This window comes from Sciurus carolinensis, chromosome 2 (assembly GCF_902686445.1).
Source record: "Sciurus carolinensis chromosome 2, mSciCar1.2, whole genome shotgun sequence".
Lineage (NCBI taxonomy): Eukaryota > Metazoa > Chordata > Mammalia > Rodentia > Sciuridae > Sciurus > Sciurus carolinensis.
In genome coordinates this window covers 116,944,870-116,959,123 of record NC_062214.1, presented here as the reverse complement: position 1 = coordinate 116,959,123, position 14,254 = coordinate 116,944,870, and the positions used below count along the sequence as shown (strand labels likewise).

General features: G+C 36.6%; 1 protein-coding gene across 2 annotated transcripts; it reads right to left on the bottom strand.

Annotated features, from left to right (window-relative positions):
* Positions 1-5,948: 5,948 nt before the first annotated feature.
* Znf770 (zinc finger protein 770) lies at positions 5,949-13,054 on the bottom strand. Of its 2 annotated transcripts, XM_047542212.1 has the most exons (3): positions 12,957-13,054; positions 10,298-10,378; positions 5,949-8,856 (listed from the first exon to the last, which is right to left on the bottom strand). In XM_047542212.1, exon 3 carries the CDS (start codon positions 8,798-8,800, stop codon positions 6,695-6,697), a length of 2,106 nt encoding a protein of 701 aa, XP_047398168.1. In that variant the 5' UTR covers positions 8,801-8,856; positions 10,298-10,378; positions 12,957-13,054; the 3' UTR covers positions 5,949-6,694. The 2 variants fall into 2 exon arrangements, with proteins under 2 accessions (XP_047398168.1, XP_047398169.1); XM_047542213.1 differs by lacking the exon at positions 10,298-10,378 and having other exon boundaries at positions 12,957-13,034.
* Positions 13,055-14,254: the final 1,200 nt, after the last annotated feature.

Below are 14,254 nucleotides of genomic sequence, written 5' to 3'. Positions count from 1 at the left end.
TCCGTGCACCCCTCCGGAAGCGGAACAAAATGATACCGGAAATTAATACCAGCGTTGAATCTGAGCTAGAGAGCCAACGGTTTCAACCTCCCCGGAATACGCCCCCTAAAGGCTGGCAGAGAAAAACCATCCCAGCGTCACCACTGGGAGAGGCCAGTGGTGATGATGGTGTTGGGTAAGGGTTCGTTGTGGTTAATGAGAGGTAGGGGTCGAGGAATCGGGATTTGGGTTTCTTTCAGCCCTAAAGAAACCTGTAATGTAAAAAACGCGCTGGGATTCGGAGGATTTTTCTTTCTTATTTTATGTAGATATGGATTAACATACAACAAACTGCATTTATAGTGTGAAATTTGATGTGTTTTGACATACTTATACATCCATGAAGCCATCACTAAAATCGTGATAATATGCATATACAACTCCCTAAAACGTTTCCTCACGAACTTTTGCAATTCACCCATTTACCACTCCTACCCACCATCCATCCTCAGGCAACCACTGATTCTCTATTACTAGTTTGCTTTTTACAAAATTTTATATAAATTAAATATTCAAGTATGTGCCTTTTTTTTTTCTTTCACTCAACAAAATGATTTTGGAATTCATCCAGTTTTTGCATGTCATTCTTTTTTATTACTGAATAATATTTCATTTTTCAGACATACCACAGTTGATTAATTTGTTAATGCTTCTATGAGTATGTATGTATAACTTTTAATAGAGACATGTATTTCCTCTTAAGTATGTAGGAGTGAAATGGTTAAACATATGGTAGGTGTATGTTTAACTTATTAAGACTCTTCCAGCTTTCCAAAATAGTTGTACACCAGGAGCATGTGAAATTTCAGTTTCTTCTCATCCTCACAGTTAATATGGTCAGTTTTAAAAATTTTATCCATTTTAATAGGTATGTGGTGTATCTCATTACAGGTTTAATCTGCATTTCCCTAATGAGTAGTACTGTTGTACATGTTTTCATGGGCTTATTTACTATTCATATATCTTCTTTAAGAAAGCACGTGTTCAGATTTTTTAATTGGATCACTTTTCTTATTCCTGTTTGCATATCTTATCACTCAGAAACTTATATATAAATATTTATCTCTAGTAAATTCTTCTGGATAAATACAAGCAGGACACTGGTAACATGATTGCCTCCAAGGAGGAGACACTGGGAGAAGTGGGGAACAGGAGTAAGAATGGCTTATTTTATACTGTATACCCTTTTGTTAATTTTGAATTTTGTAATATATATGACCTGTTCAAAAGTGAACAGTGTGAAAGAAGAAACAAAATGTCTGTTGGTCTGGAGATTAAATGCATCAATGTAAGTCCTTTTTTCCTCTACATCCCATTGTATAAAGTTCCTATATAGAGTTATAAAATTTGCATAACAGATTTTGAATACATAATAATTACATTTTATTTCCAAATGTAGTGTCTACAAGACAGTAAAACAAAATTGTTTGGTGCTTTAATGATGAATATTGACACATAAGTAATGTTTTGATAAGCAGAAGCTGCAAGGATTGTATTTATATACTGCATTATAGTTACAATATAAAGTCTGTTGGGGGAATGTTAGAGTGAGCAATAGACTTGAGGTGTTCAAAGCTTTCAAGTCTAGGGAAAGGAAACTGTCTTTATTGCTGAACATAATGGGAACCATTATTAGAAATTACTTTTGGGAGAATTTTCAGTGGCATATCAGATAGGTTGAAGTAGGTACCCTGGGTATAGGAATACAAACTGGGAAACTATTGCAAATCTAAGGCTAAAGAATGGTGAGTAAATTTGGTTCTGGCAGTAAAAATGAAAAGAGAAAACTAAATGAGGAAAACAGTGGGAAAAGAATAAATAGTAATTCATCCTAAGTAGTTGAAAGAAACATGGAAGCATAAAACACATGAAGATAAGAGTAGATTTTTAAAGAAAGATCATTCCATTATATAGAGAGGCAGTCTGAGGAAGAGATCAAGGTAGTGATTAACAGTTTATTTTCCAGTTTGACTATTTACTGAATTCATAATTTACTCATGATTCTGTGGCTAAGAGGATATCAAACCAATAAGCTCCAGATCATACGTAGCTTTCTAGTGATTTATGTGAATGGTAATCCTATCTCCTTGTCAGTGGTTTACTCAGAAATGTGTTTCTGTAGCAATTCTGATCGAAGAGAGGGGTGAGGTTTCTGTAGGCTTCTGGGATCTTTCACTCCTTACCCCATTCTACCTCTCATAAAGTATAAGCCATTGATTTTAAACAAAGCGTCCTAAAACCAAGACAACAAAGGAAAATAGCCTATCATTGTGAAAGGCAGGGCATATGGAAGGAAGCAGAAATCAATTCAACATATTCAACAGCTCTAATGCTGACCTCATCAGTGAACTTCAAGTCATGTGAACCAATAAAGGTCCTTACTACTAAAGCAGTTTGTATCAGGTGTTTCATCACTTGCAGCCCAAAACATAACTGAGCACGGAATACATGGTAGAACATTTTTAAGTGGAGGGAAGGGAGCCAATGGAGTGGGAAAAAGTAGACAAGAGGAAAAAAAGAAGGGCCTGTTAATGAAGTTCCTAAAAGGGTGCAAGGAAGAAAGATGGATGAACATTATTCAGGAACAAATGATGAGAAAGATAAGAGTAAAGATAAAGAGATCTGTGAGTGAAGTTTAGAATATATGTTGGATTGGCTTTTATCTCAGCACAAGAGAAGGCAAACTCATCCTCTGAAAGTGAAAGATCTAAGTTACAGATTTAAAGACAATATGCCTCTTGGTCCATCAGGCATGTCAAGCACCACTTCCTCCAGAGCTGGCTTCATGCTCCTGATTCCTCCAGCACCTCCCAGGGACCATGGCTGGGACTCTGTGTCCAAAATGTTTCCTGCCCCAAGAGACAAACCACAAAGAGCTCTGTGCCCTCCTGGTCCCCTCTTCCACTTCTGCCACTAGATTCCCAAGGTGAACTCCACAGGTCAGCCTTTCCCCCTCCCTCCATGGCTACACCCTGTCATTTTGTACTATGCTTTTAATAAGGCCAATACACACTGAAGTTTAGAACTGATGTGTAATGGGAGAAAACACTGACAACAGCGTTGCTATAGTTTGGATATGGAATGTTCCCTAAGGTCCATGTGTTAAAGGCTTAATCCTTAGCTTGGGGCTATTGGAAGTTGGTGGAAACCATTAAGAAATGGGGCCTACTGGGATGTTTTAGGTAATTGGTTTGTGCCCTTTTAGGGGATTATGGGACATGAGTCTCTTGCTTTTCACTTCTAAGTCAGCTTGGGGTGAATAACTTGCTCCACCAAAGGTCCCAAAATAAGAGGTCAGTTGACCATGGACTGTCTACAAAACTGTGCCAAATAAACCTTCCCTTTTTTAAAGCTGAATGTATCACATATTTTGTTACAGTAACAAAAAGCTAATACAAGAATTATGACAAATAGTAGTGGACACACAGGGAGTGGAGTGCCCAGGTAAATCAGAAAGGCTCCCAGAGGAAGTAGTATTTATTCCAACTTCAAAGGATCAATAGAAGCCAGCTTTTGTAGATGCAAAATATTTTTATGTTCCAGTTAATACCACTCTGTCATTTCTTTGCCATTATGTGCTCTCATTTTTTTTTTTTTTTTTTTTTTTTTTTTAGTGGTAATAGAATTCTAGCACTTAACCCTGATATTCTACTCTTCAAACTGGCAAGAGAAACTGCAAGATAGGGATTAACTGTTATTTCCTTCCCTGAAGCTTCTAAAAAACAGATACCATTCCGCATCACAAAACAGTCTCTGCAAATGTTATTTCTAACAAAGGATTTTTGTAAGATAGTCACACTTCAAAGAACATTGCTATGTCCTAAAAATATCTATAATTTTAACTGGTTGTTTTATATAACATGTATGTTGAAATTTATGTTTTCTGCAAGTGAGTTTTAAACACTTGTTTTCTCCCATGCTTATGGAACGAAAGAAAAAAAGAATAAAACCTGTTGTTTCTTCTTTGAAGAGTGACTTTCTGTCTAAATTAATACTTGATAAACCAGAGGCAATAACCATAAGTACTAGTAGTAGAAGTAGTAGTCATCGTCGTAACATGGGAGAAACTAATTCTGTATTTCATTAGTACAAATTGGGAGAAGGCAGCCAGAGAGAAGGATGGGTAAATGGATAGGAAGGTATACTATAGAACATGCAATGGAGTCAACGGAATCTTTTGTAGCTAATAAGGATCTATCCAAGGAATAAGTTAATAAGGAAGTAAGTGATAAAATTTCCATATATGTTCAGAATAGAAGGTTTGATTGGAGTGGATCCACAAAATTTTTTTGGCAATCAGTGCCTTGTTCCAATGAGTTTAAAAAAAAAAAAAGGTACAAATTGTGTAACTTGAAACTTTATTTTTAAAATATTCTAAGGTTTTTCAAGATTTTAACCACCATTTACCTCCCATGAATACATACATTTTTATCTTAAAATTATAGGCCCTATTGCAGTACAAAACAAGACAGTAATTCTAACCTAGCTAATCAAACTCCTCCAGTAATTAAACATGCTACAGCCTGGAATCACCCAAACTAAAATTCTAGTTCTCTTTAAAAGATATTTATAGCCACTCCAACCCCTCCCAAAACCAAAGTAATTGATTCAACAACACTTATAGTTCTAGCATGCAGCAAACCATCATTAAACAACTGTTTATTCTTCTTAACATAGACACGTACTTTATTTTCATTCCTATAAAGTTTCCATAAGCTTGTACTGATAATAAAGGTAAATAAGTATTTTGTTACAGGTACTTCAAATAGCACTACAGTATATCTTTGACAAAATCTTTACAATTTTCCAACTTTCAATATGAAACAGCTTAAAAAGGCATGGGTCAAAAAAAAGTATAGTTGCATCACTTAGGCAAATAAAGTCTCATATAGTCATACAAGCACAACACTCAGAACTCTCCCTATTAGGTTGGGAAAGAAGTAAAACATTTCCATCAAATAAAATTACATAAATAGCCTAAGCCAAAATCCGTAATTTCAGACATATTAAGGAAGTAACTCTTGAACTTTTATTATTGGAAAATATGAACTAATTATTCCTTGATTTTATGTAATAGGTGTGTTATTGAAGAGTTTTGTGTAAAGCAAATTCTGTAAACCATATCTCACTTGAGCTGGAGAAACATTTCTCAAGGAAACATGAGAAAGTATTCTTGTGATTCTCCTTTGTTTTCTAGCTGAATGCCTCTCCTTAAAAAACAGGCACATTTGTACATCACTAGGTATATTATCCTATTTCATCTCTGTAAATTAAACTCAAGTTACTTAAAATTCACTTGTGGTAAAAGCAAGCAGACCAAACCCCTTCCCACCCCCAACTCCGCCACCACAAAAGACAGTTCTTAGAATATGATGCAAAACTTACAACTGTTCATTTAGCCACATTCTCAGAGGGTTTTTCACTATATTTGTGTGCTAAGATACTCACCTGTTCCTTTTACCTTAGAAACACAATAATTTCTTGTTACTACAAAATGTCATTCCTAAAGAGTTCTATAAACAATGACACATCTAAGGACAATTTGTGATTATAAGTTCCTCATAATTTAGGATTAAATGAAGTATTCCCCAAATCACAATTCTGTTATAGAAAATGGATAACTTTCAACTCTGTTATTCCTATACAGGAATGATTACCTTACTAATCAAAATACAACTTAATAAGGATCAAAGTAACATCTTTAGCGTTTCCTGCAAAATTATAAAGGAATAAAAACTTAAAAACTAAATCTACATATATTCATTGCCATTTGATTAAACTTAGATTTAGTTGTCACAGAACCATTCAATTAAAGAGGCATTAAGTTTTACTAAATAAAAATCTTATGGAAATGCATTTTTCTAGATGACATTGTCTATGACTACTACTGTCAACTATTAACAAGCAAAGAGATGAAATGCATTTATTCCTCTGAAAAGATAAAACTGTGTACATATTTTTAAAAAATCATGGCATTTGGAAAATATTCCTGGTGAATAATTATGATAAATGTGGATATAGCCTAGCCTCTCTCATATTTTTTAAGTTCTTTGGGGGAAGACGATAGCAGTAAGGACAAAAAAAAAAAAAAAAAAAAGAATCCTCACCTGAGGAAAAGGATGTGAAACAATCACAGTCCTAATCTTTGAGATTTACGAAAATAATGCTGTAATTTTTTCATCCATTTTTACATTTATTATCTCTAAGAAAAATGTTTTCCAATAAAATTCGAACTACAGGTGGACAAAATTATGCTATCATGTAAAATAAAATATAGGGGCACTATTTGCTCCAGCTAAAAGGCCATTTTTGCCTCAGTCTTTTGAGCAGATACATATATATATTAAAGGAGATGGCATGTCTCAAGGAATAATTCCTTTCAAAAATAAGGCTGTTTGTGTAACATGGATTTATAACTTCCAATACAGCCAAAGTATGCTTATAGTATTAAAATAAATGCTTATTTTATGGCATTAAATCATGTTCTTCCTTTTAAAAATTAATTTGACTTCCTAAAACATGGTATTAATTTTCTATGTATCTTGTCTCCTTACACATAGGACAAGCAACTGCATATGCAATCATTCAAAATGCAGGTCTTTAGATAAAAATGTTTTAAAAGATGACCAGAGACAAGCATGTTGATGGTTTTCAGTTACATAACTGAATCTAAGACAGCTATTTTCTCTTGTGGTCGTTCTTTAAAGTGAGTAAGTTGATGTCTCTTCCAGTGAGGAGCCTGTCTGAATGTTTTGCCACAAACTGAGCATTCAAATGGTTTCTGACCTGCATGAATTAGATAATGTCTTTCCAGTTTAGATGGAGATCGGAAACTTTTACAACAAACACTGCATGGGTAAAGAAGGCCATCATTTTTCTCAGGCTGCCCTGAATAACTATAACAATGGTGGCTCTGCTCTGATTCCAAAAGTGCATTAGAGAGATAGGGTTGTTTGTTCCTACAATGGGTACCAAGAATGAAATCCTGTGATTCTGCCTTAACTTCTTTTTCAGACATCTGACCTGACTCTGAAACCTCATATTTTTGAAAACCAAGAGCCTGACACTGTTGGGAAGCATTATAGCTAACATTATCACCTGAGTGAAGAAATTTGTTCATATTTTCAAAATCTATTTGGTAAAGAGAACTATAAGCACCCTTTTCAATATGTGTTTCTTTATGTCTTTTTAAGTGAGCTGACTGTCTAAAAGACTTCCCACAATCACTACAGGCAAAAGGCCTCTGTCCAGTATGAATTAAATAGTGTCTTTGTAGTTTGGATACAGAAGGAAATACTTTCTCACATTTATCACAAGGAAACATCTTATGTCCATTATGTATGTTTTCGCTTGGAACTGAAAAGTCACACTGAAGTACTTCACAGTTATTAAAGAGTTCCTCACCTGATGAGCCATAGATAGACAAGTCTTTATTATTCACTGAACTATCCCTAGTTAATATGCTTTCTGTCATAAGGACATCTTTCAAATTTTTCCCCGTATTTTGGCTCTGGAATTGCTTTTGCCAAGAAAATGGCAAAGTCAACATTTTCTTCTTTCTATTACCAACTGTTTTAAATGTTCCATGTTTGCCAAGAGAACCCACAAATGTTCTCTGGGTTTGTTCAGAGTTCTGCTCACCAGAAATTAGATCACTATTTTTCAAGAAACTATTTTTAAATACTTTTTTCTCCGTTCGAAAGTTATCTAATTTTTTACCCCCAGCACGTTTAAGCTTGGCCAAGATTTTTTTAACAATGGTTTTATAGTTGTAGCTTCTTTTGAGCCTCCTTGGAATTTTGCCACCTCTGGCAGGAAAACACTTGTGTCCATTGAGAATCTGCTCTGATTCAAAACATTCTTCACACTCTGAACACTGAAAAGGGACAATATAAATAGAGTGGACATCAAGTGGATTATTCTCAGATTCACCCATATCGCCATTTTCAAAACCATCTTGCTTTGTATTTAATTTATTAGGCAGGGAGCATGATTCTGGACTCTTCACCTTTAATGAAAGAGTCTGAAAAGTCTTATTTTTAGTATGGATTTGTTTATGCTTCAGAAGTTTGCTTTGAATCTTAAATCCTTTTTGACAAAAACAACATTGAAAAGGTCTTTCTTCTGAATGTGTGAGTTGGTGAATTTTTAAATGAGTTGACTGTCGGAAAGATTTACTGCACAGGACACATTTAAAAGGCTTCTGACCAGTATGAATAAGTGCATGCCTATCAAGTTTTGATTGTGACGGAAACATCTTGCCACAGATTGTACATGCATGAATACTCTTTCTTCTCTTCGTTGTGCTGTATGTGGGATCAGGCTTAGAGCACGGGTGTAATGCCCATCTCTCCTCGCTGGTAAAAGTGTTATATACTCCATACACTGGCTTTTCTTGCTTGGCCTCCAGCAATCTTCTGACCTGCTTAACATCATTCTGATAGGTTTCATTGTGAAGCTGCTGGTGCTTCACAAACGTCTTCAGATTTTTAAAGTGGCGTTGACAAATACTACATTTAAAAGGCAGATTATGAGTTAGCTGATGCCTCTCCAGATGAACTAGTTGTCTAAATGTTTTATGACAAACATCACATTCAAATGGTTTTTGACCAGTATGAATGAGATAATGTCGAGCCAATTTTGATGGTGTTTCAAAGTGCTTGAAGCAAATATTGCAAATATACGGCCTATTTCTAGGCACTTTGTTGGCTTCTACACACTGCTGAATCTCAAGCATTTCAAAATTGTTTTCATCCATCATGTTCTTCAGTAACACACTCTGACAAGCTCCATAGTGTTCTTAAACTCCATAGATGTCTAAAAATTAAAAAAAAAGTGTTAATTTTAAAATTTGTTTATTCATATGAAAAGAAAGAATTTATGTTGTCTCCTTTGGCTGTAGATATCAAGAGTAAAGGAGAATTTGGATTCTTGTAAGTTAACCATTTTAGAAAAATTCTTCAAAATCATAATAATATTTTCTTACATGAAGATAGGTTACATCTTAGAAAAAATATCTAACCATATATAATTTTTATTTAAATTCTATTTCATTATTAAGTAGATTTAATCAACATTTCATTACTTTGTCTTTTTTTATTTTGCTTTGTCGTTTTTTAAAAAATGAGCTAGGAAAGTATAGTGTATAAAAATGAAAATACTAGAATATGATACATTTGTATTCAATTAGAGCACATATTGTAGACATGCTCTGAGAATGGACTGTTTCACTTATCAAAATTAGATTTCTTAGCCTCATTAACTCTATTTATTTTTAATTACTTCTTTAGATCAACAAAGACAACATGGACAACTAGGAGAAAATTCTGAAAGACCTGGGTTCTAGTCTTGGATTTTTTACTGCATGATCTTGGTGATAGGAAGAAGGAACTACAGATTCCTTATCTGTGAAATAGGGAAATGTCTTATAGAATGACTATGACACCATGTCACTGTGCAAATTAACAGAGTTAATGCATGGTGAATGTGTTGGAAAACCCTGAAGTGATATATAAATGTAAGGTATTATTTACCTCAAGCCTAATCAAATTCTAAAATTTTATTCTTTTCTCCTTAATAACATTTTTAAGGTAACTAACTAAGAGATATACAGTTCTTTTATTTCTCCTTTCCACTTTATTATAAACTTCCTTAAAAAAAAAAGTATAGTAAAATGATATCAAAAAATTGCATTCATATAAATTTATGAATAAGTCATTAATTGAATGTTGGAAGATGATTCACTTGTCAGGCAACATAATAAAAAGGTTATTCTGGCCTCATAACATATAAAAATGTCTTCCATGCAAGACACATAAAAGTTTAACAGGCACTTCCACAACATCTTACACACTATCTTTTTGATCATCAGAGAAGCCAAATTTCTTTTCCTCCTCCTACTACTATAACTCTCCTTACACAGAGAGAGGCAGGCATGGTGGTGCATGCCTATAATCCCAGTGGTTCAGGAGGCTTAGGAGGATTGAGAGTCCAAAGCCAGCTTCAGCAACTTAACAAGACACTAAGTAACTCAGCGAGACCCTGTCTCTAAAATATAATATGAAAAAGGGCTGGGCTGTGCCTCAGTAGTTAAGTGTCCCTGGGTTCAATCCCAGGTACCAAAAAAAAATAATAATAATAATAATTACCAAAAACAAAAACCACCACCACCACCACCACCACCACCACCACCACCACCAAAACACAACCATGCTGGCTCCCTCATTCTAATTTATATTCTAAAGAGTTTATAACTCACCAGAAACTCAGGGTTCTTTCATCAGCTGATTTGGCAAACAGCCAACATATATGCTATTTACTGTTTTCTCCTAGAAGACACCTTAAACACAAAATCAAATATACCCATGGTGATTTTTTTAGCAATATTAATTTAGAAATAGGAAAAAAATACTTTCTACTGGTAGCTTTATTAGTGTTTTTTAAACTGCACGTCATTACTCATTATTTGACTTAAGTCAACTTAGTGGATCATCATCAGCATCTTGTTTTAGAGTAGAAAGTCTCAGAGCACATATCATATAGCAACGATAAATACTGTTTTGTGAAACATCTACAGGAAAAAGTGAAGACGTTTGTGAAAGCTGTTTCTAACATAACTCTTTGCACAAAACTATATAGAGGAACCTCCAGTAAATCAATCACTTTATTCAAAGTGGCCAAGTAATCTATTAGAATGATAAAGGTAGAGGCCCATGGGATGAAATGAAATTACTAAGGAAAGCATCAGTGTCCGGTTTTTTTCACTTGTTCTATATTATCTCAAAATATTTACTAAAAAATCACCCTTTAGAGGCCAAATGGAAAATGCCCCAGAAATATATGCAAAATAAAATCACCTGACCATAAGCCACTACGTTAATTTATAAAATATACCAAATAGTCCTATGAGAATCAGTTTAACAGCCTTAACAATAAGCAGTTGTTAGTTCTATGAATATGAATTATCACTACACTGAGCCAGAGAAATTACAGGTGAACAACTTCCAAAATGCTGATGGTTAAGAGTTGCAAAGATCAAAAGACATAAATTGAGTGAATTACCAAAACTCAACAATTTAATTCCTATTGAACCATTAGAAGTCAAGGTGGTCCATCAGGATGAGCCAAAATGAAAGTAATAATTAAGCCTTTATTCACTTACAACAGTAAAAACAAACCACTGGTTCTCTAGTGGTCCCTCAGACAGAAGGATAGTAGGTGAGGGTTAAGTGTAGTGCATAGGAGGGAATCTTCTTGCCACAGAGGAGCTCCTAACCAAAGGCTCCTGCGTAATGGACCAGTGGGCCAGGGATAGAAGGGTTAGGAGTAAAAGGACTGGGAGGCAAACATGGAGAAAGAAGTGAAAGGACTGGAGACAAAAATGGAGAAAAGTGCCTCAGTGAGAGCATTCAATAGGAGGACCTCCAAATGGAGGCACCTGGGCCAGGAAGAAGTTTTGGTAAGAGCATGGCTAGCAAGAGGGGAGGGGAAAGTCTGTGACTGCAACTTCTTCCAGAAAACTGCAACTTTTGCACTGCCCAGGCACTAAGTCTGGTATGGAAGGGCAGCTTTCCCCCATGAGGCCATGAGGCAAAACCTAACAATTGTCTAAGATCGGGCCATAGGATTTTGGTCTGAGCTGGGCTTCTCAATTCTCTTTGAATGCTTCTCCTTCCATTTAATAACTTTTTTTGCGGAACATCCAGAAAAATTCAAAAACAATGACAATAAAACTCACACTAGAACCTCAGAAGACAACCATTTCTGATTATAAGAGTAATTGACTACCTATAGCTCCTGTGCCAAAACAGGTCTATGGTTGATAACCTAGCACTAGCACTAAGACTGGATACTATTGTCATTTGCCTCCCCATCATGTGGGAAAGCACTTACTGGGAACCTTATGTTGTTAGAACCACTGGTGACAAGTGGTGATCTCATCCTCTATTTATAAGTAAAGGTCAGGGATTTCCACACTCCAACTGCAAACCCCCATGTATTTATACAAGGATGTACATGGGATTCTAAATCCCATGTCAATTGATTTTCCGTTCTCTCTCTTTTCTTTTCTTTCTTTCTTTTTTTTTTTTTTGTCAATAACATTTAAAAACCCAAACTAAGACTAATTTTTATGTCAAACGGCAACAAAACTAAACCGTACATCTGCTCAATGGTTTAACCCAGAAATCACCCTGACAAGAGCGAGGAGTATTACATTGGATAACTATAAAAACTGACCTAAATGAAATTCAATGCTGCCTCAAGACTTCAGGCTGATTTTGTTTTAATTAACACCATTAAAAAGACGTTAGGATATCACAAAAGTAAATGAACAAGGAGCTAAAGACCTAAGGGAAACATCGACAACTTTCGGTCAGGGAATAATCTCTGGTGGCATTTACCACAGCCTTCGCCTCTTCGTCACTGGTTTCACTCCACTACTCCCACCCTCACCCACTCTCGTGGCCTTGAACCCTCACCTTTCCCTCCCAGTGGGACTACACTAAACAAAGGACCCTGACGACTAGTTCTGTCTAATCGCCCACAACCAATGAGCACCTAGGGGTGAGTCGTGTCAAGAAACTATAAAATCCCACACCTGGAAATGAAGGGCAAGGGTGAAAACTCCTCTGAGGGCAGCCAGGAAAAAGAAAATAAATAAATAAAGCCGTAGGCGATACTGCCCACCGAGGGGGGTTTGAGGGGAAGCTTTCCTTCCGTGCCTTCCTCTTAGAGATTCCCGCTCCAAGGGAAACAAATTCAATAGACAGGGAAGTGGGAAATGAAGCTGAGGGGTGCTGTGGTCGTGGCACCCCTGCTCTGGGTCCCCGGGCACCTTGGCGGTATCTAGGCAGGCCTGACCCTCCCTGGGGTTCACTACACCTCGCACCCGGGTTTCTGAAGACCTCCACACGCACCTGGAGCCGGCTAGGGCCCGGCAGCCGCGCACCTCAAGGCGCCGCGAGGGCAGCAAGCGCACGTCCGCAGGGTCTGCGCGGCGACTGGCTGAGTGCGCAGGCGCGGCGCTCGGGCGCGCCCCAAGACGCGGTCCGGCTGGAAACAGGTTCCCCCCATCTCTGGGCCGCCCGCCGGTCCTGAGAACCCGGATTCCAGAGGCGCGCTCCCAATCCTAGCGCTGCTCGCCTGCAAGTGGGAGGGTGCATTTTCCATTTTATGAAATCACAATTAGGGAGGGAAACCCTGTAATCAGGCTAGAAGGCTCAAGGCTTGGAAATGAGAGTCAGCCCACTAGATTAGCCCTCTCTAACGCGTAGGACCGGTGATAAACCGCCATCTGTTCGGGTTGTGTGTGTGTGTGTGTGTGTGTGTGTGTGTGTGTGCGCCAGCTCTGCCTCAGCGCTCTCTGTACACGGGCGTTGTGTTCAGACAACTCCACTTTCGGCTATACCAATGGCCTGACAGCTAGGGACCTTGTTGGCCTCGCTCTGCCTCATTCATTTGATATATTTTAGATGTCTATGATGTACAAAGCCCTGTGTACAGCGTATTAGTTTCTTAGACACTCTGATAATTAGATTAAATGCATGTAAACTGCTCAGCATAATTACTGATGCGTAATAGGTCCTCAAAGAACTATTATTTATTCATTGAACAACTTTATTAAGTGAGAGGGTCCGATTTTAGGAAGAGGAAAATAGGCTAAGAGAAGTTAAGGAATTTAAACTTACATAACTGATAAATGATACAGGTGATATTTGAAATCAAGTAGTCTAATACCAGATCAGCACTTTCGATTCACTACTGTTTCCCAAATTATAGATATTTCAACATTTTATGTGGACACAAGGGCCAAAGATTGTTGCATAGTTATAGACCAAGGTGTTGACTAAAGATTTTAAGGACAAAGACATTAGGGAAGAATTTATTGTAAGTTTTTACAGGTTCTGGACTGTAATGGTCTGACCTTAAGACAAGGAAGTGAGAGCAAGTATCAAGCAAACTTTTCCAGCTGTAATCAACTTTTTGCATTATTTTCCAAGGACCATTGACAGACAACAACAACAACAAAAATGTTAGTTTCTAATTTTGGCATATTTTCTTCTTACAGTGAGGAGAAAATTGAGCTAATAAAGATAAATCTCTACTTTGGACATAATAACATGAGAAAATGACCAACAGTAAATAATTTTTCTTCTGACATAGGAACCTTGAAGGAGTCAGATTTGTGAAATTGCTTCTTCCAATAGTCACTTCC

Coding starts and splice junctions, on each gene's coding strand:
- Znf770 (XM_047542212.1), bottom strand. CDS start 8,800: ATGATGGATGAAAACAATTTTGAAATGCTTGAGATTCAGCAGTGTGTA.